A 26,082-nucleotide genomic window follows, 5' to 3' on the forward strand; every position below is an offset into this window, starting at 1 on the left:
TACATGGATTGATTTTTGTATGTTGAACAAGCCCTGCATTCCTGGAATGAACCCAACTTGGTCATAGTGTATGATTTTCTTGATGTGGTTTTGAATGCATGTTGCTAGTATTTTGTTTAGAAGTTTGCCTCTAAGTTCATCAGTGATATAGGCCTGTAGTTGTTATTTTTTTCCTTGAGTTGTCTTTATTTGGTTTTGGTATTAATGTGATATTAGCTTCATAGTATTTATTTGGTAGAGTCCCATTTCTTTCTATTTTATGAAATAGATTGAGAAGTATTGGGATTATCTCTTTTATAAAGGTTTTATAAAATTCACTTGGGAAGCCTTCTGGTCCTGGGTTGTTTTTTTTGTTTGTTTGTTTGTTTGTTTTCTGATGGTAGGCCCTTTATTGCAGCTTCAGTCTCTTTGATTGCTATTGATCAGTATAAATTTTCTATATCTTCTTTACTCAGTTTACAAAGGTCACATTTATTTAGAAACTTGTCAATTTCTTCCAAATTTTCCATTATGTTGGAGTATATTTTTTATAGTTTTTATATAATCTTTATTGACCTTTGTCTAGAATATTGGTCTAACAGTGTGAGAGGGGTGTTGAAGTCTCCCAATATTATTGACCTATTTCCCTGTTTCATAGAAAAAAAGGTTTTTGTCATTCTTTTGTTAAAACAGGTGATTCAGTTAAAGAGCAGAATGGGTAATAACTACTTATACGACAAGGCTGCTAATAAAGTACAATTGCAGATCACTTCCTATTTTTTGCAGTAAATGATAATAGGTATTTTACTAAGTCAGTCAATCCCATAGATTTCTAAACTTATTGGCTCATGCCTCCTTTTTTAAAAAAAATAAATAACTCACTTAGTGCCAACCCTGGGCTCTTTTACTATCCCCTCACTTTAATTCAATGCCCACTAATGCACCCAAGACTATTAACCCCCCCTTCCCTCAATGTCTGATATATTTTTCCTCAGGGGGATATATAAGTCTTTGAGAATCTATCCTTTGTAAAGGCAAGCCTTCTTTCATGACTTTTAGAACAACAATCATAGCCTGACCTCCTCAACCCTAGGCAATAATTTTCAGTAATCTTATATTTAACTTTAAGATAAAAATAATCATGCTTGTGACACACTCTATTTGCATATTTTTTCTCTTTTAGAGTTGCATTTGGAAATTGCAATGGGTTGGTTGTAGTGGATTTTATACAGAAGACACTACTGTTAAGCATGGGAACTGTTGATCTATATAGATCAAATGACATATACCAGAGACAGCCACGATCTCCTCGAAAGAACAAGCAGTTTATTGCAGGTAGGAGATAAAACAAGATGGGTTATGAATTTGATTTGTTCACGTGTTTTCTTACTTTCAGATTTATTGTCTTTATTCTCTGATGCTATTCAAATATGTGGCAATATAAACAACATGACTGTACTAGGTAAGTAAATGAATTGGGTAGAGACATCATGAGAATCTTTGAAAGGGCAAGGGAGGAATTTAAAGTTCAATATGCTTTTGAGATAAGGGAGTATATCATTTCTTAGGTTGAAGTTCTGAGAAATAACAGAAAATGAGAAACTATTCTTTATAAAGATGCTATGAAAATTAGGGTCTCTGGTTGAAAATGTGTTTACAATGGTTACACTGAACAAGTTAACGTTCTTCTAATATATTTCTTTAGACACCAATAAAATTTTTTTAAATAAAATATAATTTAGAGTTGGGTGTGGTGGCACACCTCTTACTTCCAGTACTTGGGAGGCTGAGACAGGAGGATCACCTCTCAGCAATTTAGCAAAACCCTCAGGAATATAATTCAGTGGTATATAGTTCAGTGTATAGTTCAGTGGTAGGATGCTTGCCTAACATTTACAAAGCTGTAGTTTTGATCCCTAGCACTACTACAAAACAGGGGAGAAAAAGACAGTGTAAGATCAATACTCTGGTTTGTTTTCAGATTGTATAAATCTTTCGCCTTTTACTTCAAGTTTTTTTTTTTAATAACTCCAAGTGGTTTGTGTCACATTTTCTTGATGAGTAGTGACTTTTGCAATAAATATTAATTAGCATTTTTAAATGCTATTATGGCATTTTCTTGGCAAAACAAATAGGTTTAAGGATATAATGCTAATGTTTGATATGCTAAACTATCAATATATTCTTGGAATTCCAATACAGATCCAAATAGTTGGCTCTATAGACATTGCCAACATGTTGTGTAGGTTTTTTGTTGTTGTTGTTATTGTTGTTCACTGGTGTAGTCTAGCTGGTAGAAACTTACAAATGGAAATTCTAAATTTTTTATGGTATTATGTGTTATTTTAGACAATTATTTTAAAATGTTTTGTTTGTTTTATTTAAAATATTCAGCCGGGCGTGGTGGCGCACGCTTGTAATCCCCGCACTTGGGAGGCGGAGACAGGAGGATCGCGCAGGTTCGAAGCCAGCCACGCTGGCGTAAGAGACCCTGTTTCAAAAATATAAAATAGGTCTGGGAGTGTAGCCCGGAGGTAGAAGGGCTTCCAGGAACCCCAGTACCACCAAAAAAAAAAAAAATATATTCAGTTGGATATTAATGCTTTAACTAATAAACCCATGAAAGACTATTTTAAAAAATTAAAACCTTACTTAATAGAAGTTATTATTTTTGAAATATCAGGTGTGTTGAATTAACATTTGAATATGATAATAAATGAGTCTCCCCATTGGTCTAATGAATTTGATATACTTTAATTTTTTTTTCCTTGTTAACCTTTCTTAAACTTTAATGCTCTTAAATTGCTAGTTTATACACTTTTTCGGGGCATAAAATTTCTCTTTCAGAACTTGAGGGTCTTTGGTTTTTGTTAAGAAGCTTATCTTTTAGCCATATTTAGAAGTGCTGAAAATTTTTTAAGTTCTATAGATTCTGCCTCGTTTATTACTAGCTTTTGAAAGAAAAACAAAATAGGCTAAATTTTGCACACATGAATCCTAATAGTCCCTCATGATTGGGAAAAAGAAGGTTGATTTTTAAATGTTCAAACCTTCAGAATAGGAAGATGTCAGGAGATAGTAAGGTACCATTTCCACTGCCTAAAACACCAATTCAATCAGACAAGCTTTAGACCCTCTGACAACATTTAAGTTACTTGCTTCCTAGAAATGTTGGATATACATTGTAAGGTTAAAAAGTGAGTATTTTTACAAAAGAAAACTGTAATTTAATTTAAACTCAGTGAACCTCAACAATTATTATTATAGCTTAGAATTTTAATGATTTTGAAAAAACTGAAGTTTTAAGTTCAGTTTCTATTTTAGTGTACAAAATGACACAGTGTATTCTATTATAAAAATAAAGTATTAAAGACTAAGATTTCCAAGATTTTGTAATTTCTAAAGTATTAAAGACACTCATTTTGATATTGAGGCAATTTATACACATTATTACAAGTCAAGTAACTCTACTATGTAAAAACATAGTATTAAATATGCCCTTAATTTCATAGTATATTTAATAAATTTCTATAGCATTCTCATCATTCATCTACCATCTCTTACTTTCTAATTGATTTATTTTTAATATCTCCTTTCTAATTTGATTACCTAATCTTGCTGCAATTTCTTCATCTTGGCTGTTCTAGATTCTGGTATGATATCACTTCCTTTCACTTTAGACTATTTTTCTCTCTTTCTTCTGCCTGCTGCTGATGCTGATGTTCTGGCATGTTCCAAAGACAACTTTTGCATGCGTGGCCTGTCTAACTTTTATCCTGATTTAACGAAACGGATCCGTACTTCCTATCAGAGTAAGTTCTATAAAGGCTAGGGAAATAGCTTTTTTGAGTCATAATGCTTGAGTAAAACCCAGATGTCAGTGCTCAGTAATGTGTTTTTTTAAAAAAAAAAAAACACATTCAGCATGCATGCAATTTTTTGTTTTGGTTTGGAAATGCAACCTGATAATTTTAATAAAATTATTATATAAATATTTCATATCATTATTGTCATGTATCCATTTACTCATATTTTTTATTTCAATGTTTATTTCAAAGAATGCAGACTATGTTCTATTACTCCAACAGTCACTGCTTCTGTTTTGAGGAGAAACAGTAATGGTATCCTTGTAAATAATAAGCCAGATAGATGTACAATATTGAAAATGTAATGATTTACTTCGGAAACCTTGTGCTTTGAGCTATTTTATTGTATTAGTCTAACCAGTGTCACAATATTTGCCTTTCTCCCTTACAGATAATAAAATCATATTAAAATACAATACCTAAATGCACACTCATTCCTATAGTAACTTTCAATACCAAACTTTGTGAAGTAGAGAAATTAAGGTCACAAATAAAAGGGTGACTGATATTAGCACTTCCTATGGTGGCAAATACAGATCTGAATATGGATGGAATCCACAATGCTAAAACTAGTGCAGAAAGTGAGAGTATGTTTGATTAGAGATGCAGATGATACTAGTGGTGTTATAGGTAAGTATCAGAATGAAAAAATATTTACATTATATTATTAATATATTATGTAAAAAGTCAGGTAGCTTCCCAGTATATACAAAGTGGCCTTACATTTATGATATATATATATATATATTTCTATGTACATACATATGTTCATATATGTACATATATATAACAAAATATTCCTAGTTTATAATGATTTTATTAAAATAGAATGCCTAAGCTGGGCGTGGTGGTTGCACTCTTGTAATCCCAGCATTTGGGAGGCTGAGACAGGAGGATCCGGGTTCATGAACAGCCTCAGCTACTCAGCGAGGCCCTTGCAACTCAGTGACAACCTGTTTCAAAATAAAGAATAAAAAATAGGGCTGGGGGTGTAGCTCAGAGGTTAGAATGCCCCTGGGTTCCATCCCCAGTACTGCAAAAAAATAAAAAAAAGAATACCTAAAATGCACATTCATTCCTATAGTGTGTGTGTGTGTGTGTGTGTGTGTGTGTGTGTGTGTGTGTGTGTGTATCTGTTGCTGATAAGCTAAATATCTTCAGGCCTCACCAGCTGATGGATACTAGTAGACTCATATCAGTTATAAAACTTAAATTTTTACTGGTTTGTGCCCCCAGCTTAAGGAAATCATTCATGTGAAATCCTTAAAATTTTTGTGGAAATACCCAAATGATGACATTTTTATTCTGTAGAATCTAGCAGCACACCCTTTTTTTGGCTACTTTCCTTTTTGATCTCTGCTCTTGGTCCCTTGTGTGAGAAAAATTGATATCAATCTTGGCTTCTGTTGCCCTTAAAACAGAAATGCACTAAATACTATATTTCTTTGCATTTTAAATTTTTATGAAATTTGAGTTTTCATAGTAAAGTTTTATGAGAACAAAGCCACAGGCATTAATTTGCTTGCTTTCAAACTACAGTGGCAAAGTTAAATAGTTACAACAAAAAACATATGGACCATAAGGCCTAAAATATTCATTATCTTCTTACATAAAAAGCTTGCTGACTCCTGCTCTATACCATTGTTCAACACCCATCTTTTAAAACCACATAATGGGTTTCTACCCAAAACCTTTCCAATCAATAGTCTTCAGAACTTCTGGATCCCAGCTTAGCCTTCTGAAGCTAGAATTCCCCTACATCATGCGTGTGTGTGTGTGTGTGTGTGTGTGTGTGTGTGTGTATGTATTAAAATAGAAACCTTTCTAGAATATGAGATTGGATTTTATAAATTTCTTTTTTCAGACTTTACTTTCTGATTTTTTTTAAATGAAATAATGTATTGCTTTTATGGTAAGAAAAATTGTGCATTGAGTTTAAGAAGGAAAAGCAGATTCTTAATTCATCAGAATTCTGTTTTGAGAAATGCTCAATAATCTTATATTTCTATCAAAATGAAAAAAAATCAAAGTTTTAAAATCTTCATTCAGTGTCCTCTAAAATATAATCTACAAATTGGTGTGGTGGTGCATGCTTGTAATCCTTGCGCTTGGGAGGCTGAGACAGAAGGATCACACAGGTTCAAAGCCAGCCTCAGATATTTAGTGAGACTCTCAGTAACTTAATGAAACCCTGTTTCCAAATAAAATATAAAATAGGTCTGGGAGTACAGCCCAGAGGTTCTACCCCCCATACCACCAATATATATATCATATTTTACAACTTCAAATTAATCTTACTGATCCTTATGATTAGTCATCTCATCTTCTCTCTGGAAATATACTGATCAAGTTTCATTTTTTATAATAAGCCTTTCCTACTGCTTTCAGAGGTCTGTTGTGCCAAATCCTAACGTACAGTATACAAGCTTCTACACAGTGTCTGTACCATTGCAATTCATTTGCATTGCTACTAATTGTTATGATTATGTTGTACCTTTCCAAATGAATGACAAGAATCTGAAGGCCGCATCAGCTAAAAAATTAAAATCTAAATTTAAAATAATAAAATATATAAAATTCTTTATATCCTCTACATCAAGTACAACTTATAAGCTCAGTAAATAAATGAAGATGATAGTAGGATAGAACATAGCAGCAGGCTCTTTTCTCTCACATGAATAGCCATGCAGCTTTTTAAATTTGACAAATAAGAGAACAGTTAAATTATGTGATTACTAAGTTTTTTTTAGAATTTTGCAAAAACAAACATAATTTCTTCTAACAAGGAACCTAAAGTGTTAAAACAGAAGTATAGTCAAATACTAGAAGGACTTAAAGAGATCCTTCATGTCTTTACCAGCCTATGTCTCTATGAGGGCTCAGGGCCTGGAATTTAAAGCAAATGGTGGTACACTCTTGTAAGCCCAGCATTTGGGAGGCTGAGACAGCTGCAGCTACTTAGTGAGGCCCTTTGCAACTCAGAAATAGGGCTGGGGGTATAGCTTGAAGGTAGAATTCCCCTGGGTTCCATCCCTAATATTGCAAAAATAAATAAATTAATTAATTTAATTAAATAAATAAAAGGAAATGTCATAAAGTCTTCTTTTGATGATTATATATTGTGTAACACTGATTCTTTAATATATTAAACTTTGCCTTTAAAACTAAGTTTTATGGAAATTTGTCTCATAAAACTTTTATATCATAAAGTAATAAAATTGTATAACTGAAAAAAATCCTTATAGACTATTATTTGTAAAAGTTCTGAAATGCTTGAAAAGAATAGCACACATGTAATCAGAAGATCAATTCCTTTCCTACTTAGTATGTTTGTATAATCACTGAGTTTTTCTTCCTATAAATAAAATAAAGTAAAAATCATAATCTCTACCTCTTCTAGAGAGTTGCCAAACTTTTATGAGTTAATGCTTGTAAAAGCACTTCTATAAAGCCAAACATGGAGGAACAAGCCTGTAGTCCCAGTACTTAGGGAGTTGAGATAAGAGGCTCTCAAGTTCAAGGCCTATAAAGCATAATCAACCTATAAAGACCCTGTGTCAAAATACATGACATAGTAATAAAAAGGGCTTGGTAGAATGTCCCTGGCTTCAATTACTAGTGCCAAAAAAGCACTTTTATAAATATTAAATATTTTATTATTATAATATATAATAAACCCAAACCTCAGATTAAATAACATTGCCAGTATCATTACCACTATAGGAAGATTTAGTAAAACTCAATTTGTTGTCTCAATGGCTGATGCTTCACTTATGAAATAATGACAGAAATTTTGCTTGTTAAAAATTGTGTGTTAGCCGGGCGTTGTGGCGCACGCTTGTAATCCTCGCACTTGGGAGGCTGAGACAGGAGGATCGCATGAGTTTGAAGCCAGCCTCAGCTGCTTAGTGAGGCTTTCAGCAACTTAGTGAGACCCTGTTTCCAAATAAAATATAAAAAAGGTCTGGGAGGCCGGGCGTGGTGGCGCACGCTTGTAATCCCCGCGCTTGGGGAGGCAGAGACAGGAGGATCGCGCAGGTTCAAAGCCAGCCGCGCGCTGGTTTAGGAGACCCTGTTTCCAAATAAAAAATGTAAAAATAGGTCTGGGAGTGTAGCCTGGAGGTAGAAGGGCTTCCAAGAACCCCAGTACCACCAAAAAAAAAAAAAAAAAAAAGGTCTGGGAGTATAGTCCGGAGGTAGAAAGCCTCTGGGTTCCATCCCCAGTACCAAAAAAAAAAAAAAAAAAAAAAATTGTGTGTTGTTTCAGTCTAAGAAAGTTTTGTTTTGTTTTTGTTTTGCTTTGTTTTGTGGTGCTGGGGTTCCTGGAAGCCCTTCTACCTCCAGGCTACACTCCCAGACCTAGTTCTTTTTTTTTTTTTTTTTTTTTAAACAGGGTCTGTTAAGCCAGTGCGAATGGCTTTGAACCTGCATGATCTTCCTGTCTCCACCTCCCAAGCGCAAGGATTACAAGCATGCTCCACCACGCCTGGCCTCAGTCAAAAGAAGTTTTAAGAGTAGGCTTACAATAGACCATTGTCAAAAACATTTGCTTGTGCATCAATTTCTGAACATATGATGGGATCCTTTGGAGTATCTCAGGACTATATATGGATATTTTTCGTTTCACTAAATGACTTTTTAGTACAGGGAAGGCAACAGGTCCTGAAAACACAAATCATAAGAACAAAGAAAAAATAGCGGAAGATAAGAATAAGAGAACTAGCAAATGAATATTACAAAATGAATTCTGAGACTTCAGAATGGAATTTTTAAAAAAAGAATAAAAAAGATGGAATGCTTCAAGGGGAAAAGTCAGCAAAAGTTATGGAGAACAATAAATTGGGAAAATCTGTTCATTCAAAGAATATTTATTGAAAAACTCCTATGTAAAACATTTTTCTAGACATTAAGAGCATAGTAATGAGTAAAGTTTATTTTTTTCCTTTCTTTCATTGCAGAAAATATACAAATAAATCCATCGATATGATATTATGACTGAAAATGGTAGCAGTGCCACCATTAGAGAAAAATGAGATAAGACCATAAAGGTCAACCTATTTTTCAGTGTTGTTAGGGAAAAGCTATCAAAGTCAGAAACATTTAAGTGAAGCTTTGCGAGATAAAGAACCAAAGTGTTAAATTTCTACTTCCCACCACGATAAAGTAGAAGATATCAGATTTATCAGATTTGTTTCTATTTCCTGAAACAACGGGTGCCGAAATAAAGAACCAAATGATTTTTAAGACACAAGATTTCAAACCATTGAAAATGTGATTTCTGACAGATGGGAATAAAAGAGGTAAACCCTATAATCACACTCATGTACTGATAGAGTTTCTCAAAGGGAGAGCAAGCTCAGGTGGAAACTTTTCAGCTCACTAAGCTGGAGTGATGAAAATGAGAAACAAAGAAACCAAAACAGCTATAAATAAAAAGAAAGAATTTGAGGGATCTATAGAGTTTTCTCCCCAAACAAAGTACTGATCACCACATACATGTGATAATACTCATAGGGACAGGAAAGAGTCATGTGAAAGGATTAAAGGAAACAAAGCCCAACACGCCAGGAAATAGTGCTTGTTCCTATCAGCCAGACTAAAAAACATTTACAGTTTACATCCTCTTCTATTCAACATTGTACTGGAGATGCTAGCCAGTGCAGTCAGATAAGAAAAAGAAATAAATTAAGACAGATTGTTAAGGAAGAATTTAAATCTTTATTCTTGGACAATAGTATAGGTTATGAAGACAATCTAATGGAACCACAAAGAAAAAACTATGGTGTGAGTTTAACAAAGTAGAGGATATAATGTTAATATATAACAATCAACTGTATTTCTATATACCCACAGTAAGTAATGTAAAATTTATAAAACTATTGAAACGGAGGTTTCTTGAGAGGAAACCCAGAGTTTCCTCAAGATGAAACGGAGTTCCCTCTTGAAGGAACTCGACGTTTCCTTACCGGGTCCTTGTCTACAGTGAGCGAAGAATAACACCTGCAGACCTCAGGAAGGGGAGTAAAAGGTTTATTGGAAGCAGCAGGGAATGGGGGGGAGGGTGGCTGAACACCCCAAAGGGGCTGGAACTCTGGGTCCAGAAGCTGCCTTCAGGACAATACTTGAGAGTAGCCCAAGCCGAATTGCCTTCAGGTGCAGGCTGCTTTCTTCCAGAGTCCATGCGATCTGCCAGAAGGGAATAGAGAAAAGTGGCCGAACACCCCATGGGGCGGTTGGAACTCCGGGGTCCAGTAGCTGCCTTCAGGGTCACTACCCAAGTGTCGCCCGAGCCAAGGGCCCATTAGCTGCAAACTACTTTCTCCCAGAGTCCACACAATCTGCCAGAAAAGAGATACAGGTCACCCCTAGGGGCCTGGTCAGCCTCAATGTCCAGCAGAGGCCTTCAGGTCACTACTCAAGAGTCGCCCGAGCCACGTGCCCTCAGATGCACTCTGCCTTCTCTCAGAGCCAACATGACCTGCGTGAGAGAGAACAGCTCCCCAAAAGAGGAGGGGGTCCCGAGAGGGAAAGCCCCAATTTTCAGTCTGATCAGACAAAGGCCTCACCGCTTGCAAGTCAGCTTTTGGTTAGGGTGACTTTTGGGAATTCTGAGAAGCAGCTCTCAGGATTTGCATAGGGTATTTACAAGTCCTTTGAAGGATCTCCTTTCAGGAATGTCAGACTTGTTTGGTGGGTTTGTTGATTAGTAAACAGATGGCTTTGTGAAGCTCTGGCCTTCTTATCTCTGAGCCTTTGGAATTTCAGGCATTTGTTGCCCCTCAGGAAACTCAGGAAGCTCAGGAAATTAACTTTTTTCTACCTAGGCCTTTTCCCTATCTGCCTGTTTCCTTTCTACCTCCTCACTATCAGTTATAATAGCAGTAAAACTATAAAGGAGATGACCAATGTGAAAGCCCCACACATTAAAAGCCAGAAAACATTGCTTAGAAATGTTAAGAAGACCTAAAATGAAGAGTTAGCATTATGTTCACATTTCAGAAGACTTGTTCTAAAGATATTAGCTTACTCCAAATTCATTATAGTTTCAATGCTAGATCCCACTAAAAGTCTAGCAATAACTTTTAGAAATCAACAAGTTATAAAGTCCATACAGCAGTACTAGGATTTAGAGGAGCCCAAACATCTTTTTTTAAAAGTACCATTTTGGATAAACAGTAACACCTGATTTTAAGACATGCTTAAAAAGAAGAGTTATCAAGAAACTTTGGTATTGTTCCAAAGGTAAATAGATAAATGGGACTTAATAGAGTCCCCAGAAATATACCCACCTATACATAGGGGACTGATTTTTAACAAAAGTATAAAAACAATTAACTGGAGGAAAAAACATTCTTTTCTATGAATGGTTCTTATTTTTGACCCATACTTTCTAGTAAACTAAAAAAAAAAAGCTTACAATGGTCATGAGCTAAGACTATAAATCTAAAAAAGAGCAAGGAAGCCAGGCGTGGTGACACACGCTTGTAATACCCACGCTTGGGAGGCGGAGACAGGAGGATCGTGCAGATTCGAAGCCAGCCGCACTGGCTTAAGAGACGCTGTTTCCAAATAAAAATACAAAAAATAGGTTTGGGAGTGTAGCCCAGAAGTAGAAGGGTTTCCAGGAACCCTAATACCACAAAAAAAAAAAAAAGGAAATATGAGACCTTTGCTTAGATGAAACATTTTTAAATAAGATACTAAAACCACATAAGAGAACATATATATAATCAGAATTATTCAAAAGTAAAAACATTTTTTTTTTTTTTTTTTTTTTGCGGGTCTGGGATTGGAACCCAATTGCATTTGACCTCTGAGCTACACCCCTCTGCTCTATTTTTTTCTTCTTTATTTTGAAACCAGGTCTCACTGAGTTTTAGAGGGCCTCACTAAGTAGCTGAGGCTGTCCGCGAACCATGATCCTCTGGTCTCAGCCTCCCAAATGCTGGGATTACAAGTGTGCGCCACCACGCCCGGCTAAAAGTAAAAACTTCTACTCTTCAAAACATTTATGAATAGTAAGGCCAAAGACTAGGAGAAAATATCTGTAAACATAAATCTAATAACAGATTATATCTAGAATATATCTAGAATATGTAATATAATTATTGAAAATAAGAATATATTAAAACATGCGAAAGATTTGTAATAAACTATAAAAGAAAATATGCAGGCAATAAATAAATATAAAAAAATTCATAATTAAGGATATATAAACTATAAAAAGATACCCCCTATCAGAGTGACTAAAATTTAAAAGATTGATCATAAAAGTAAAAATGTGCAGGAATCAGAATTTTTACACACTACTACTTGGAAAGTATGATGGTATAATTGTTTGTGAAACTCTTAATAAATGGAATACACATTTAGCATTATCTTGTCATTTTAGTTATTTACCTTGGACAAAGCATATTGATACAAAGACATTCATAGCAACTTCTAATATTCAAAAATGAAATCCAAATTTTCAAAAGGTAAGCAGACACATTTCTTCTCTATGTATACAATAGTATACTGCTCAGCAATAAAAAATACACTTTCTGTGCATCTCAAATAATTATGCTGAGTATAAGAAACCAGAAAAACAGTACATACTATTGATTCTATTCATATAAAATCCAAGGAAGTAAAAACTACTACATAATGACAGTGCAGATCAAGGGAACTCATGGGGAGGGCTAAAAGGAAGGATTACAAAATGGCACAGAAAACTTCACCATGGTAGGCATGTTTATTATTTTTATTACAGAGACAAGTTTACAGTATAAACATGTCAAAATTTATCAAATTGTACATTATACAAATTTATCAATTGAAAATAAAGCTTTGAAAAAAGTAATTAGCTTCATGAAAAATGGGGAGCATCACATCAGACAAAGTGAACGATAGAACAATTGGTTCTAAGATGGTAAAGGATTTAATTATCATCTAGAAATAGAAGGCCAGAGAAAATGCACTGCTATGTGAAGAAAATATTATGGGCCCCCCCCCGACAAAAAAAAAAGACAGAAAACCAGTATACCACTACAAGAAACAAACCTGCTTTAACTAGGATAAAGAGCAGTTCTGTTAAAGAGAAATGATAATTTCAATAATAATAATTTCAGATATTTATAGACCTCTTATAATTCAATGTGGGAGATAAAAGAATGAAAGCAAAGATTATACCCAGATTTTAACTTGAGCCATTGTCGTATCATAATTACAAAGAGTTGAGGGTTGGGGATCCTGGGGTTGGAAATAAAGAGTTCAATTATAGACATTTGTCACATATCTAAATATAGATATCAAGGGTAAAACATTTTGAATATCAGATAAGAGGCTTAGGGCTGTAATTTGAATGTCATGTAATTAGCATATATATGATATTTAATGCATTGCAATAAATAAAATTACCTAGATGAGAAATGGGATAGAAATTGTGGATAAAGACATAAAGAAATTTAGTAAATCATTAGAAATCAGGGAGATGCAAATTAAAAGTACACTTAAATGCCATCTAACCTTAAAGAAGAGCAATTCCTCAGAAAAGAATACCACAGAAGCCAAAAAGAGGGGTGTACTTCAAGTAGTGGGGAACTACATCAAATACTATAAGTGGGATAAGTACGATAAGCTCTGAAAAGTGCTTGATGGGTCTCGCTATTTGGAAGTTATTAGTAATCCTTTAAAAAGTAAATAGTTTGGTAAAAAAATTTTTTTTAAGTAGACTAAAGAATAAACATCGCAGAATAGAGGAAGATAGCTCATTTCAGTTGCTCTGAGACTCAGAACATAACCAGTGGGAAGACTACCTCTTGGCAAGAGAAGAAAAGCAGTCAGAACTCAACAGAGGAAAAACAGTTGAAACACAGTGAATTGAATGCTACACAGAGAGCAGAGAACTGAAAAGAGCCCCAGGCACTTCATCTGGTGGACAGGGAACAGAGTGGCCCATCCTGATGAGCCTGCACTGGGCTCAGAGATCAACTCCAGCAAAGAAGGAGAATCTTGTCAAGCTAGTGACAATAGAAACCCATCATCAAATGCAATAGCATTCTTTTCTACACACTCAAATAACTCAAGACTTAACTCCCCAGACTGTCCAGCCAAACCAACTGTGAAATCCTGGCTGCAGCTGAACTCAGACCAAGAAACTAGAGGTCTTTCCTATAGGGACCCCAATGGCTACATCCCACCTATCAAGACCACTGTGAATCTATAGACCAACCAGCCTAACACCCAGAGAACTCCTGTGACTACAGCAGAACTGGTCCCCTCCTAGGGACCCTAGGGGCACTTTTCAATTCTGAGTTTACAAAGCATCCCAGCGGGAGCCTTCATGTCTATAGGGGCTTGCATGGCAACAAACAGACCCAAGGGGTCTGTCAGTTGACAAATCTTTCCTGTGGAGGTGGGGGCAGGGGCTACAATTGGATACAGGAGAAACATGAACTAGCAGACAGTTCCTAGGGACACTCAAGAGGGCAAGACCTACGGTATACAGTTCACTGCACCCTTGCAGTATCTCCAGCAAGAAGCACAGGACCACTAGCAGTGGTATCTGTGGGTTGAAATAACTTGGAAATCTAGAAACTCATGGCCAAGTGGTGCTTGGGTGCTGCAAGCATCAATGCCACAGGAAAACAAGTCTCACATAATCATAGCTGCCCAGAGTAGTAGCAGTGTCCCTGGGGTTAAATAACTGAGCCGTTCTAGCCTCAGGCTCAGAACAATACAATCTTTTCTTCCAGAAGTTGGACCCTGAAAGCTGAGGCCAGGGGCCAGCAGGGGTTCACATGATCACAGCTATAGGCTGAGAATGCAACATTCTCTCCACTGGCAGCATTCTGTGCATGCATGCCAGTGACTGACTGAGCTCTATACACCTACAACCAGCAGATCAGCTGTGGTGACCCTAGACCATCAGAGCTCAGCCAGCCAGGCCACAAGCTCTGAACATAGTCATCTTTAGCCCCTATAGAATTTAGAAGATCTTTGCTAGCTATTCCTCTGATAGAGAACTAATATCTAGAATATACAAAGTACTTACGAGACTTAACACTAAAAAAAAAAAATAACCCAATCAAGAAATGGGCAATGGCACTAAATAGACACTTCACAAAAGAAGAAATATAAATGGTCAATAAATACATTAAAAATATTCAACATCATTAGAAATCACAGAGATGCAAAGCAAAAGTATACTTAAACACCATCTAACCTTAATCAGAAAAGCAATCAAGAAGGCAAAAAACAATAAATCCTGGCAAAGATGTGGGGGAATTGGAGCTGTGCTACACTTTTGGTGGGATTATAAACTAGCGTGGCTCAAACATATCAAAGTCAATAAGTAAACCAAACATGAGGAGGAAAGGGAGAAGTAATGGGAAGGGCTAAATGAGTAATGTGTGCATCTGTGCCTCTACCATCTTGTACCCCATTAAGATATATGACTACAATACACCAATAAAAATTAAAAAAACTAATGCAGCTACTATGGAGATCAGTGTGGAGATTTCTTTAAAAATTGGGAATGGATCCACCATATGATCCAACTATACCACTCCTGAGTTACTTTCCAAAGGAACTGAAATCAGAATGTTATACTAATATTTGTGTATCCATACATATAGCAGCACAATTCATAATAGCCATATTATGGAACCAATCTAGGTGTCCATTAACAGATGAGTGGATTACAAAAGTACAGGAATTCTACTAGCAATAAAGAACAAAATTAGGTCATTTGCAGGAAAATGGATGTAACCTGGAGAACATTATGTTAAGTGAGATTAGCCAGTTACAGAAAGTGAAGGGTTATATGTTTTCTCTTATGTGCAGAAGCCAGGTAATAATCAGAATACTAGAGGGACTTCAGATAATGGAGAAGAAATTCCAGTGGAGTGAAGGATGTGGTCTAGGAGAAGAGAGAAGGGCAGAGGGAGGATTAATGAAGGCAATACTTCAATTTATATTGTGTACATATGAGAGAATACCAATGTCAGTCTCAATACTCTGTATGGGGAAGGAGAGTTTAGGGGAGGAGCCAATGGGAAGCCCAGCAAGAGCATGTATGTGCATGTATGTCACCATCATTATGTACTGTATTATAGTGTGAGACTACAATGCACCAATAAAAGTATCTTAAAAAGTATAGATGATATGGATGGAAATATTGCTGTATTGAATATATGTCTCCTAGAAAATACTTTTATTTTATTTGGCATTCCTTAGTTCCTATTTAAAATACCATATTAATTATTTTATCAAGTAGGGTATAATATAAGGATATATTCTCAAAATTTGTTTAAAGTTGGTATAATTTAGCCAGGCGTGGTGGTGCACACTTGTAATCCCTGCGCTTGGGAGGCAGAGACAGGAGGATCGTGCGCGCTGGCTTAGGAGACCCTGTTTCCAAATAAAAATGTAAAAATAGGTCTGGGAGTGTAGCCCAGAGGTAGAAGCGCTTCCAGGAACCCCAGTACCACCAAAAAAAATAAATAAAAATAATAAAGTTGGTATAATTTATTATATCCAAAAGAGCTATCTCTTCTGATAATTCCTTTGTTTGTTTACCATAAAATGTTTGTATGTTCCAACCAGAATTTATTCTTTATTTTCTGATAATTCACTGCACAAACCTTCCAAGCTAAACAACTAATACTGATTTACTTTATTCTGATGTCAAACATGGCTTTATCGATTTTGTGGGGAAATCTCAGCATCTAATATAGTATATTATTGAGAAAGACATTATTTGGCATGCCCCTGAACACTTCAATATACTACCTATGAGTCTCAATAATGGCTTAATTTAATTCTTTTAAATAATTTTAGTATTGAATAGTTGTATAAAATAAAATGATGATTACTATAAAATATTTAGTGTAAGGTTTGTGAATATTGTAAGTTGACAGGTATAGTTTTACGATTTTTTGGTTGATGTCGAATTGAAAACCAAGTAAATTCTGAAGGAATTATGGAGAACAACAAATTCTATAGACAGTACAGAAATAGAAGATGTATTTTTTTAGATAAATGAATCCTAGCTCTTCGACTACCAATTTTTTTATTTTAAAACTTTAATGAAACTCTTATTACTACAACTTGTCAAACAGATATTCAAGAACTTTGGCTTGATAGTGATATCTTAAAAACCTTTCAGCCAGGCATGGTGATGCATGCTTATAATCCCCACGCTTGGGAGGCTGAGACAGGAAGGTTTCGCAGGTTCGAAGCCAGCCTCAGCTGGCTTAAAAGACCCTGTTTCCAAATAAAATATAAAATAGGTCTGGGAGTATAGCCCAGAGGTAGAAGGTCCCTGGGTTCCATCCCCAGTACCACCAAAAAAAAAAAAAAACTTTCAGAGATCTGTAAATTTTTACTTTCCTCTCCCCATTAAATGGTCCAATGTCACTTACTACTCATTACATTACACTTACTACTCATTCACCTATTTTTTGTCTGTTGTTTCAAGTTAGTTAATTTTCTAGTACAGATAGTCTTCTTCCATTTATAATCTGCTGTTTCTAATTTTCTATCAGATAACAAAGTCTGTTTAAATCAGTACACTTTCAAGAAATGTCTAAAGTAACTCCATAGTAACTTTATCCATAACATTGTTATCGATAGAAATATTTATTGGTTATATAGTTGCAAAATTTTATTTATTTATAAATTTAGTTATAGCCAGGCATGATGGCACACACTTGTAATCCCAGTACTTGTGACAGGAGGATCACAGGTTCCCAGCCAGCCTCAGCTACTTAGTGAGATTCTCAGCAACTTAGTGAGACCGTATTTCAAAATAAAAAAGAATAAAAAATAGGGCTGGGGATATAGCTCGGAGTTAGAATGCCCCAGAGTTCAATTCCAAGTATTGCAAACTAAAATTAATTAATTTATTATTAATTAATGAAATACAGTTATAAACTTTTTACTATACAATTTTGTTCTCTAAAGAATATGTTTAAGATAGCTTAGGTTGATGACTACTCCAGACTATTAGTAATACTTCAGTAAATTATTTTGTTATGGTTACAAATAGAAATTTAAAGATTAAATGGGCATTAAGTTAATGTCTTGAAAATTTTTAATGAAGTAAGAAATAGAGCAAAAAAAAATCAACACTCAGGGCTTATGAGCAGTTGAAATACAGTGCAGGATATAGTGTGTAAAAATTTGTATAGTTATTTGGTACATAACATTCCGGACAACAACAGACCCCTTATAGGACAGTGGTTCCAGAAGATTATAATAGAACTGAAAAATTCCTATCATCTCCTTTTTTTGTGTGTGTAGTACTAGGGATTGAACCCAGGGACCTTCTACATCCAGCCTATATCCCCATAGCTATTTTATATTTTATTTGGAAATAGAGTCTCACTAAGTTGCTAAGAGCTTCACTAAGTAGCTGAGGCTGGCTTTGAACCTGCCATCCTCCTGTCTCAGCCTCCCAAGTACTGGGATTACAAGTTACAAGTGTGTACCACCACGTCCCGCACTCCTATCATCTCCTTTTTTTTTTTTTTTTTTTGGTGGGTCTTGGGATGGAACCCAGGGGCACTCTTAACTCTGAGCTAACTCCCTGCCCTATTTTTTAATCTTTATTTTGAAACCAGGTCTCACTGAGTTGCAGAGGACCTCACTAAGTAGCTGAGGCTGTTGGCAAACCACGATCCTCTGGTCTTAGCCTCCCAAATGCTGGGATTACAAGCGTGTGCCACCATGTCCAGCTTCTATCATCTCCTTTTTATACTGTGCCTTTTTTATGTTTAGACACAGATCTAAAAAAAAAAAAAGACCACTGTGTTACAAACATATTGTACAGGCTTATAGCCTAGGAGTAATAGCCTATACAGCCCATTTAGAAGTTTGTAGCATCTGGATTTGTGCAAGTTCATTCTCACAGTGCCCAGATTACCTAATGACACATTTTCAGAACATGTTCCTGTTGTTCAGCATGTGACTGTACCATGAGTTCTTGGTTCTATTCAAAATCTGCCACTGGCTTAGTTCTATTACCTTGAATAAATAGCTTAAACTCTTCAAGTTTCTTATTTATAAAACCTGAGGGTTAGCCAGTACTGGGGAGGCTGAGACAGGAAGATCACAAGTTTATGGCCACCCTCAACTACTTAGTGGCCCTCCAAAACTTAGTGAGACCCTGGTTCAAAATTAAGAATAAAAAATTGGGCTGGAGGTATAGTTTGGAGGTAGAATGCCCCTGGGTTCAAACCCCAGTTACACACACACACACACACACACACACACACACACACACACTCACACACACACACAAAACCAAAAAAAAAAAAAAACCCTTAAGGTTACAGTATTACAATGGGCCTTTCCAGCTCTAAAATTCTATAATTTTTACACCTACAGAAAATTTGTTGATATAAATCTAATAAAGAGGTTGATAGGAGGGAATATGAGCAAAGATATTTTAGTAAATCACAATAGCTCCCAAAGGGTTTTCAGAGTGAGAACATATTTTCAAGTCAAAAAACTCCAAATATTTATTTACAAAGAAAAAAGTATATGACACTTTCCAACAATGTCCAACAAAATGAAAGACTCTTTTATTTTTTTTTGTGTGTGTGGTACTGGGGTTCCTGGAAACCCTTCTATCTCTGGGCTACACTCCCAGACCTATTTTTTCATATTTTTTTATTTGGAAACAGGGTCTCCTAAGCCAGCCCAGCTGGCTTCGAACCTGTGCGATCCTCCTGTCTCTGCCTCCCAAGCATGGGGATTATAAGCATGCACCACCACACCCGGCTAATAAAAGACATTTTTAAATGTACAAGAATATATTCAGACTTTCAGATCATAAGAATTTTTAAGATAGGTACTAATCTTTTGTGCCTACCCTTGCATTTGTCAGAAAAGTGATAGAAAGTAAAAAATATTAAAAATAAAATAAATAGCTGGGCGTGGTGGCACACGCTTGTAATCCCAGCATTTGGAAGGCTGAGACCAGAGGATCACAGTTCGTGGACAGCCTTAGCTACTTAGGTCCTTTACAACTCAGTGAGACCTGTTTCAAAATAAAGAATAAAAAATAGGGCTGGGGGTGTAGCTCGAAGGTGGAATGTCTCTGGTTTCCATCCCCAGTACTGCAAAAATAAGTTAATAAATAAAATAATATAGTGCTTGTTAAGTGTCTTTCCATTTCTATCCATCCATCCATTCATCTATCCACCCAATGTCTATAATTAGACACTGTACCAAGTACCATGATATAGAGAGGAACAAGATATAGCCTGTGTAGAGCTGGGCATGGTGGTGCATGATTGTAAGCCCAGTACTTGGAAGTTGAGACAGGATGATCTGGGTTTGAGGCTAGCCTCAGCTATTTAGTGAGGCCTTTGCAACTTAGTGAGGCCCTGTTTCAAAATAAAGAATAAAAAATAGGGCTGAGGGTGTAGCTCAGAGCTAGAATGTCCCTGGGTTCAATCCAGAGTCCTGCAACAAAAAAAAAAAAAAAGAGCCAGGCATGGTGGGGCATGCTTGTAATCCCAGTATTCGGGAGGCTGAAACAAGAGGATCATGGTTTGCGGACAGCCTCAGCTACTACTTAGTGAGGCCCTTTGCAACTCAGTGAGACCGTTTCAAAATAAAGAATAAAAAATAGGGCTGGGGGTGTAGCTCAGAGGTAGAATGTCCCTGGGTTCCATCCCCAGTACTGAAAAAAAAATTAAAAATAAAATAATGTAGTGCTTATTATAAGAATTAACTTGATACCTTTGAACAAATCACTTGGTATGTAATATACAAAACTTCAATTTATAAATAAATACAAAATTTAAAATCTGTAGCATCTCTAAAGATTTTTTTTAACTAGTTTCAATCTCAAGATCATGTATAGAGAAGGGGAGGGTATGGGGAGGGAGCCGGGGGAAGCTTACCAAGTTCTGTGCCCATGGATATCACTATCACTCTGAACTGCATTATGATATGAGATTACAATGTGACAATAAAAGTATATTTAAAAAAGAAAGTGATTCATTACTGAGGTCATTAAAAATGAAATAAAAGCCAATAAGCTCTCTCCTGAAGTAGAAAAAAATGTTTATTATGTCTTTATAAAATCTCTTCTATCCTTGTTATTATTCTTGATCTATTTTCTAATAAAATTAGGCCATGTTTTAAAGCAGCTAATTCATACGAAAATAATGAAGAGACTTTATCCTTCCACTGTGTTTAGTTATCTTTTGTATGTCAATTTATTATTGTTCCTTTTTTTCCTGTATTACCTATTTAAACAATTTTTCAGAACAAGTTATGTAACACATACACAGTAAAATAATTTTCACAGGAAAGGGGACATTTTTAAACTCAAAGTAATAAAGAAATAACAATTACCTACAAAATGCTAACAAATTTTTCTCTCTTTTCTTATTGTATTTTCAGGTTTAACTGAGCTGAATGACAGTCCAGTTCCCCCAGAACTTGAACGCTGCAAGTCTCCCACTTCAGGTAAACATGAGGAGTATTTTTCGAGTCTCTGGTAATTTACAATTGTAATCTGTTGTTTTATTTTCGTAAGTCTTCTAATGTAAGTTTTATAATTTTAGTATTTACAATTCGGTTTCTGAATTTTAATTATAAGAAACTGATTCCAAAAGAACAAATAGAAATAAATATCTTCAAAAATATTCTTGCCCCTAAATAAAATTAAATCAGAAGTATAATACTTTTAAAGACATCCTAAAACAGTTATTTTGCAGATATATTAATAATGCTTAAGAAGTATCAAATAAAATGGGTAATACACAGAAACTTTATCATCTTATGGCTAGAGCTGAATTAGTGGGAAATATATACAACAGGTATAGGAGCAAATGATACCATTCCTCTAGGCCACCATTTTAAAAATGTATATGAGCCAAGCATGGTGGTACGCGCTTATAATCCCAGCATTTGGGAAGCAGAGACCAGAGGATCTGGTTCAAGGACAGCCTCAGCTACTTAGCAAGGCCCTTTGCAACTCAGAGTGACCCTGTTTCAAGAAATAAAGAAGACTAAAAAATAGGTATGGGGGTATAGCTTGGAGGTACAATACCCCTGGTTTCCATTCCCAGTACCAAAAAAAGAGTATATGTATTGAAAAAGAAAGAAAAATGATTTAAAATGGTGTTAAATAAAACATCAAAAATAATAATATAAAGTGGTGTTAAAGGAAAATAAATGAGCCCATTAAAATATATTTGAAAACATGAAGATTCCTGTGGATAAATCTTTATGGTATATAAGATAATTGTTTAAAAGAAATTGGTTGATGAGATTAATAATGATAATAAGTGGTTTGCTCATTTGCTGAATTTTTATTTATGTGATTCTGATTTTTTATAATGAATATGTAGTAATATATAATTTTAAGTATACATATAGTAGGCATATCTTTGTCACTGAACTATATATCTGTTTTTATAGAGTATAAAATGATTATAGTTCCTTTTTATTTATATTATTTTTGTTTGAAATTTATAAAATAATGTCTTTGTAAGCCTAGAAGTGGGAGAAGTGAGTATAGAATTTCATTGGGAGGAAGACAGGAGAGGTTGGCTGGACCCAAAGCCCTTTTGCCAAATTTTAGAGACCAGATCTTAGAAGGTCTGTATGTTTTGTTTTATTTTGCATGATTGGTTAACATAATAGCAGCATTGCTCCCTTAAAAAGAGGCAGTTATCACCTTTTTCAACAGTAAGGAGATCCAGGCCCTTCTACTTTGTATAACAATATCAGTAAGTGAGGAAATTTGGGCTTGAAGAATAGAATAGCCTAAGTAGATGTCTCAATAGATTTGGCCACCTCCTCACTCAATCATTCAAATTGTTTGTCTAAGGCTAGGCTATGTCCTAGAGCACCTCCTGTAAGGTCTAGGGCTGTGAGGGAGGTTGCCAAAGTGATTCCCACTAATATGGGCAGAAAAAAAAACCGCTCCTTTTTTGATGGGAATTGGAATAAGATACGATTGAGAATTCTGGGAAGCTCTACAGAGTGAGCTGGGGAGAGAGCATAATGAGAATGCAGGGTCCCTCAATAGAGGCATTAATACAGGTATTTAAGGTATCTGAGCATAAAAAATGAGTGCCTGGCTGACTGGAAAGGGAGGTGGTAGAGTTAATTGTATTATTAATGGAACATGGGAAACTAGAGCTCACAAATCGAGATATAATCCAGCAGAGTCTGACGAGTCCCATGGAATGAATGGGAAGGCATTGGATTAACTTCTGTGGGGTGGGGATACAACATTATAAGGTATTGAGATGGGGAGTGGTGAGTTGGCCCAGGCTACGCTCCCCCCTCATGCCATTTTGGCATGGGGCTATAACTATTTTCTGTATTTCTATTTTCTGTATTTCTATCTTTTTAATAAACTTCTTTAAATCTTCCAAAAAAAATAAGGTATTGAGATGTTAAAATGCATAACCACCATAATAGAAAATCAATTTAGTGAGGCACAAATGAAACAATCCTCTTGGTAAAGTGTCTGATTAACAGTTTGGTGAAGTAGGCTGAGAGAGAAGTTTATGAGCTGCAACCAAGAGAGCAAAGGGTTATTGGAACATAGCCACTGGGAAAGCTGTGCCACGGCATTTTTGACTATGTCAATGACAACATCTAAGGACATACTTGGGGCTTGATCATAAGTTCTTACAATTTTTATGGACCCATGTAGGTCTGGGCTTCCTAGGTACAACTTAATGGATCCCTCAACTCCCTGCTCCCATCTGTCATCCCAAAGGTCATTGATGTTAAAGGTGAGGTAGGACATTAAATTTCTTATGATCCCATCAGTCATATGGAATCTTTGACAGAAGGCCAGGGGATTCCCTTGGAATGGTAGGTATAGTGATAGTTACATAACCAACTTGCACATCACTTTCAATAATCATTATTGCATGATCCAATGTTTTCAAATTTAAAGCATATGTAGAACTGATGAATAGCATAGTGATATATCTGAGCCAGTCAAAGCAGTTAAGTTACACAGGCTCTGGAAAAGTCTAAGGTTAAGTCAATGGGCTTAGCGTGTTCAGAGACAGGACAGAAGGTGGAGTTGATAAAGGGGTGAGAAATCAGTGGCATATATTTTAAATTGCCAAGCCTGGGTGAGATTGAGTCCCTGGGTGAGAAAAATAAGAGAGAGTGGGTACAAGTAAATAAGAAGAATTAATGGTAGCCTCATGGTAATTGGATAAAGGATAGGGATATTAGAAAAAGATGTGGGTAAAAATAAATTTCAGAGGGCAGAACGTCAGATAATGGGCCCTGGATCCATTGCAGTAGGGTGAGGGGGTGAAACTGATAAAAGGCAGGTGAAAGTTCCTGGTACAAAATGCAGAGGAACTGCATAATATTGGAAGGGGGTAATAAAATCACTCTTCACCAGGACTGAGCAATGGTCCTCCTATGTTATGCAGGCAAGGCCTGTCAGGCCAGTTGGGTGAAGTTGTAGGGTTGGAGGACCTGCTTCTAAAATGATTACTCTGGGTGCTAGAGAGTGGAAGAGGATATTGGGATTGGGAAGGGAATTTAGTTGGATCTTTGAGCATAATTTATATTGGGGAGATGGATAGCCACTGTGGGATTTTGAATATCTCACACATGGGGGTATACAAGGAAGGGAGGTAGAGGGGGGTCCTGAAACTCTAATCTTAATGGCAAGAAGGTGGAGGGGGATCGCAGATGAGTGAGGTTGAACTAAAATAGGTGACTTAAAATAAAAGAAACATTTGTCTTTTTTGTGTGTTTTCTATGTTTTTCTTTTTAAGAATATTCATGCTGTCTTTTGTGTATATTCAAAGTATATCCACATTTTAAAATATAAATTTAATCATTAGTTACCATTGTGTGCTTCATATAGTAGGTTCTTCACCTTAGTTCTACCTTGTTCACTATTAATATCACCTCTCTTGTTTTTCTGATTTGGAGTATTTGGAGTATTTGAAGTATTCGAGTATTTGAAGTATTTTGGAAAATATTGGCCCTACCTCATTTGAGGTAAATGATTTTAGTTGACGTATAATATACAAACCTCAAGATGCATACATGCTATGAGTTCAGCTCTATTAGTTTTGCCAATGACTGCACCATGTAAACAATACCCAGAACAGGACAGAGGACATCATAAGATCCACAGAAGCATTCCTTATGCACCCCCTAGCCATTAGTCTACACAAAGGTGCCTACTACCTTTTTTGTATTTCAACACAGATTCTTAGTTTTATGGGTTTTACTAACATAAATTAGAATTTTGGGACTCTCATATGAATGAGAAATAATATAGTATTGACTTTTCTTGTGTTTTGCTTATTTTACACAGCATTATATATATTATACTCAAAACATATGTATATATACTCTATTATGTTATATCTATTTATTTACAGTATGATTTTTATTTCTATGCAATATTTCATTATGTGAATATACCTCAAACACTTTTTTTTTGGTGGTACTGGGGTTCCTGGAAGCCCTTCTACCTCCGGGCTACACTCCCAGACATATTTTATTTTTGGAAACAGGGTTTCTTAAGCCAGCGCGGCTGGCTCTGAACCTGCGTGATCCTCCTGTCTCCGCCTCCCAAGCGCGGGGATCACAAGCGTGCGCCACCACGCCCGGCCTTTATACCTCAATCACTTTTTGTTGTTGAATATTTAGGTGGTTTGCAGTTTGAGGCTATTAGCATAAATCAGACCAGTATGAACAATCTTGTACATTCTGTTGCAAATGTAAACTCATATGTATATATATCTGAGAGTGAAATTTTAGGAATGCAAGGTTTGCAGACATTCAGCTTTAGTAAATACTACCAATTAGTTTTCTCAAGTAGTTTATATCAATTTTATTTCCCCTTATAGTACTTGAGAATTCCATGTATTTGCCAGTGTTTAGTATTTGCCAGTGTTTAGTATTATAGTATTTTTAAATTATTACATTCATTCTGAATTGTGCATAGTAATATATCATTATGGAATTGGATTGGAGTGTATATCCCTGGTATCTAATGATTTTGATTAGTTTTATGTGTATTGCCTATTAATTCTTGTATAATGTACTTAGTTCTTATTGAGTTGCCAAGTTTTTATTGATTTCTTATTTATAGGGAGTTTATACATGTGTGTGTATGTATGTGTGTGCATACATACATACATAATGGATAGAAGTCTTTCATTGGATATATATAGTGCAAAAAAGCTCCTCCTAATTTGTATCTTCCCTTTCACTTTCTTAAGGC

General features: G+C 35.6%; 1 protein-coding gene across 4 annotated transcripts in view; it reads left to right on the top strand.

The window, feature by feature from the left end:
• STXBP5L (syntaxin binding protein 5L) overlaps positions 1–26,082 on the top strand; it is a gene marked incomplete at both ends in the record, with an annotated part of 294,065 nt that overhangs the window by 189,100 nt on the left and 78,883 nt on the right. For 2 of the 4 annotated variants that reach the window (XM_080695519.1, XM_080695521.1), the window contains 3 exons: positions 1,163–1,314; positions 3,720–3,791; positions 21,249–21,314. In XM_080695519.1, coding sequence (XP_080551645.1) covers positions 1,163–1,314; positions 3,720–3,791; positions 21,249–21,314 — 290 coding nt within the window. The remainder of the gene's footprint in view (positions 1–1,162; positions 1,315–3,719; positions 3,792–21,248; positions 21,315–26,082) is intronic. The other 2 variants (XM_080695520.1, XM_080695522.1) reach the window with 1 other exon arrangement.

This window comes from Muscardinus avellanarius (genome assembly GCF_963383645.1).
Source record: "Muscardinus avellanarius genome assembly, chromosome: 5".
Lineage (NCBI taxonomy): Eukaryota > Metazoa > Chordata > Mammalia > Rodentia > Gliridae > Muscardinus > Muscardinus avellanarius.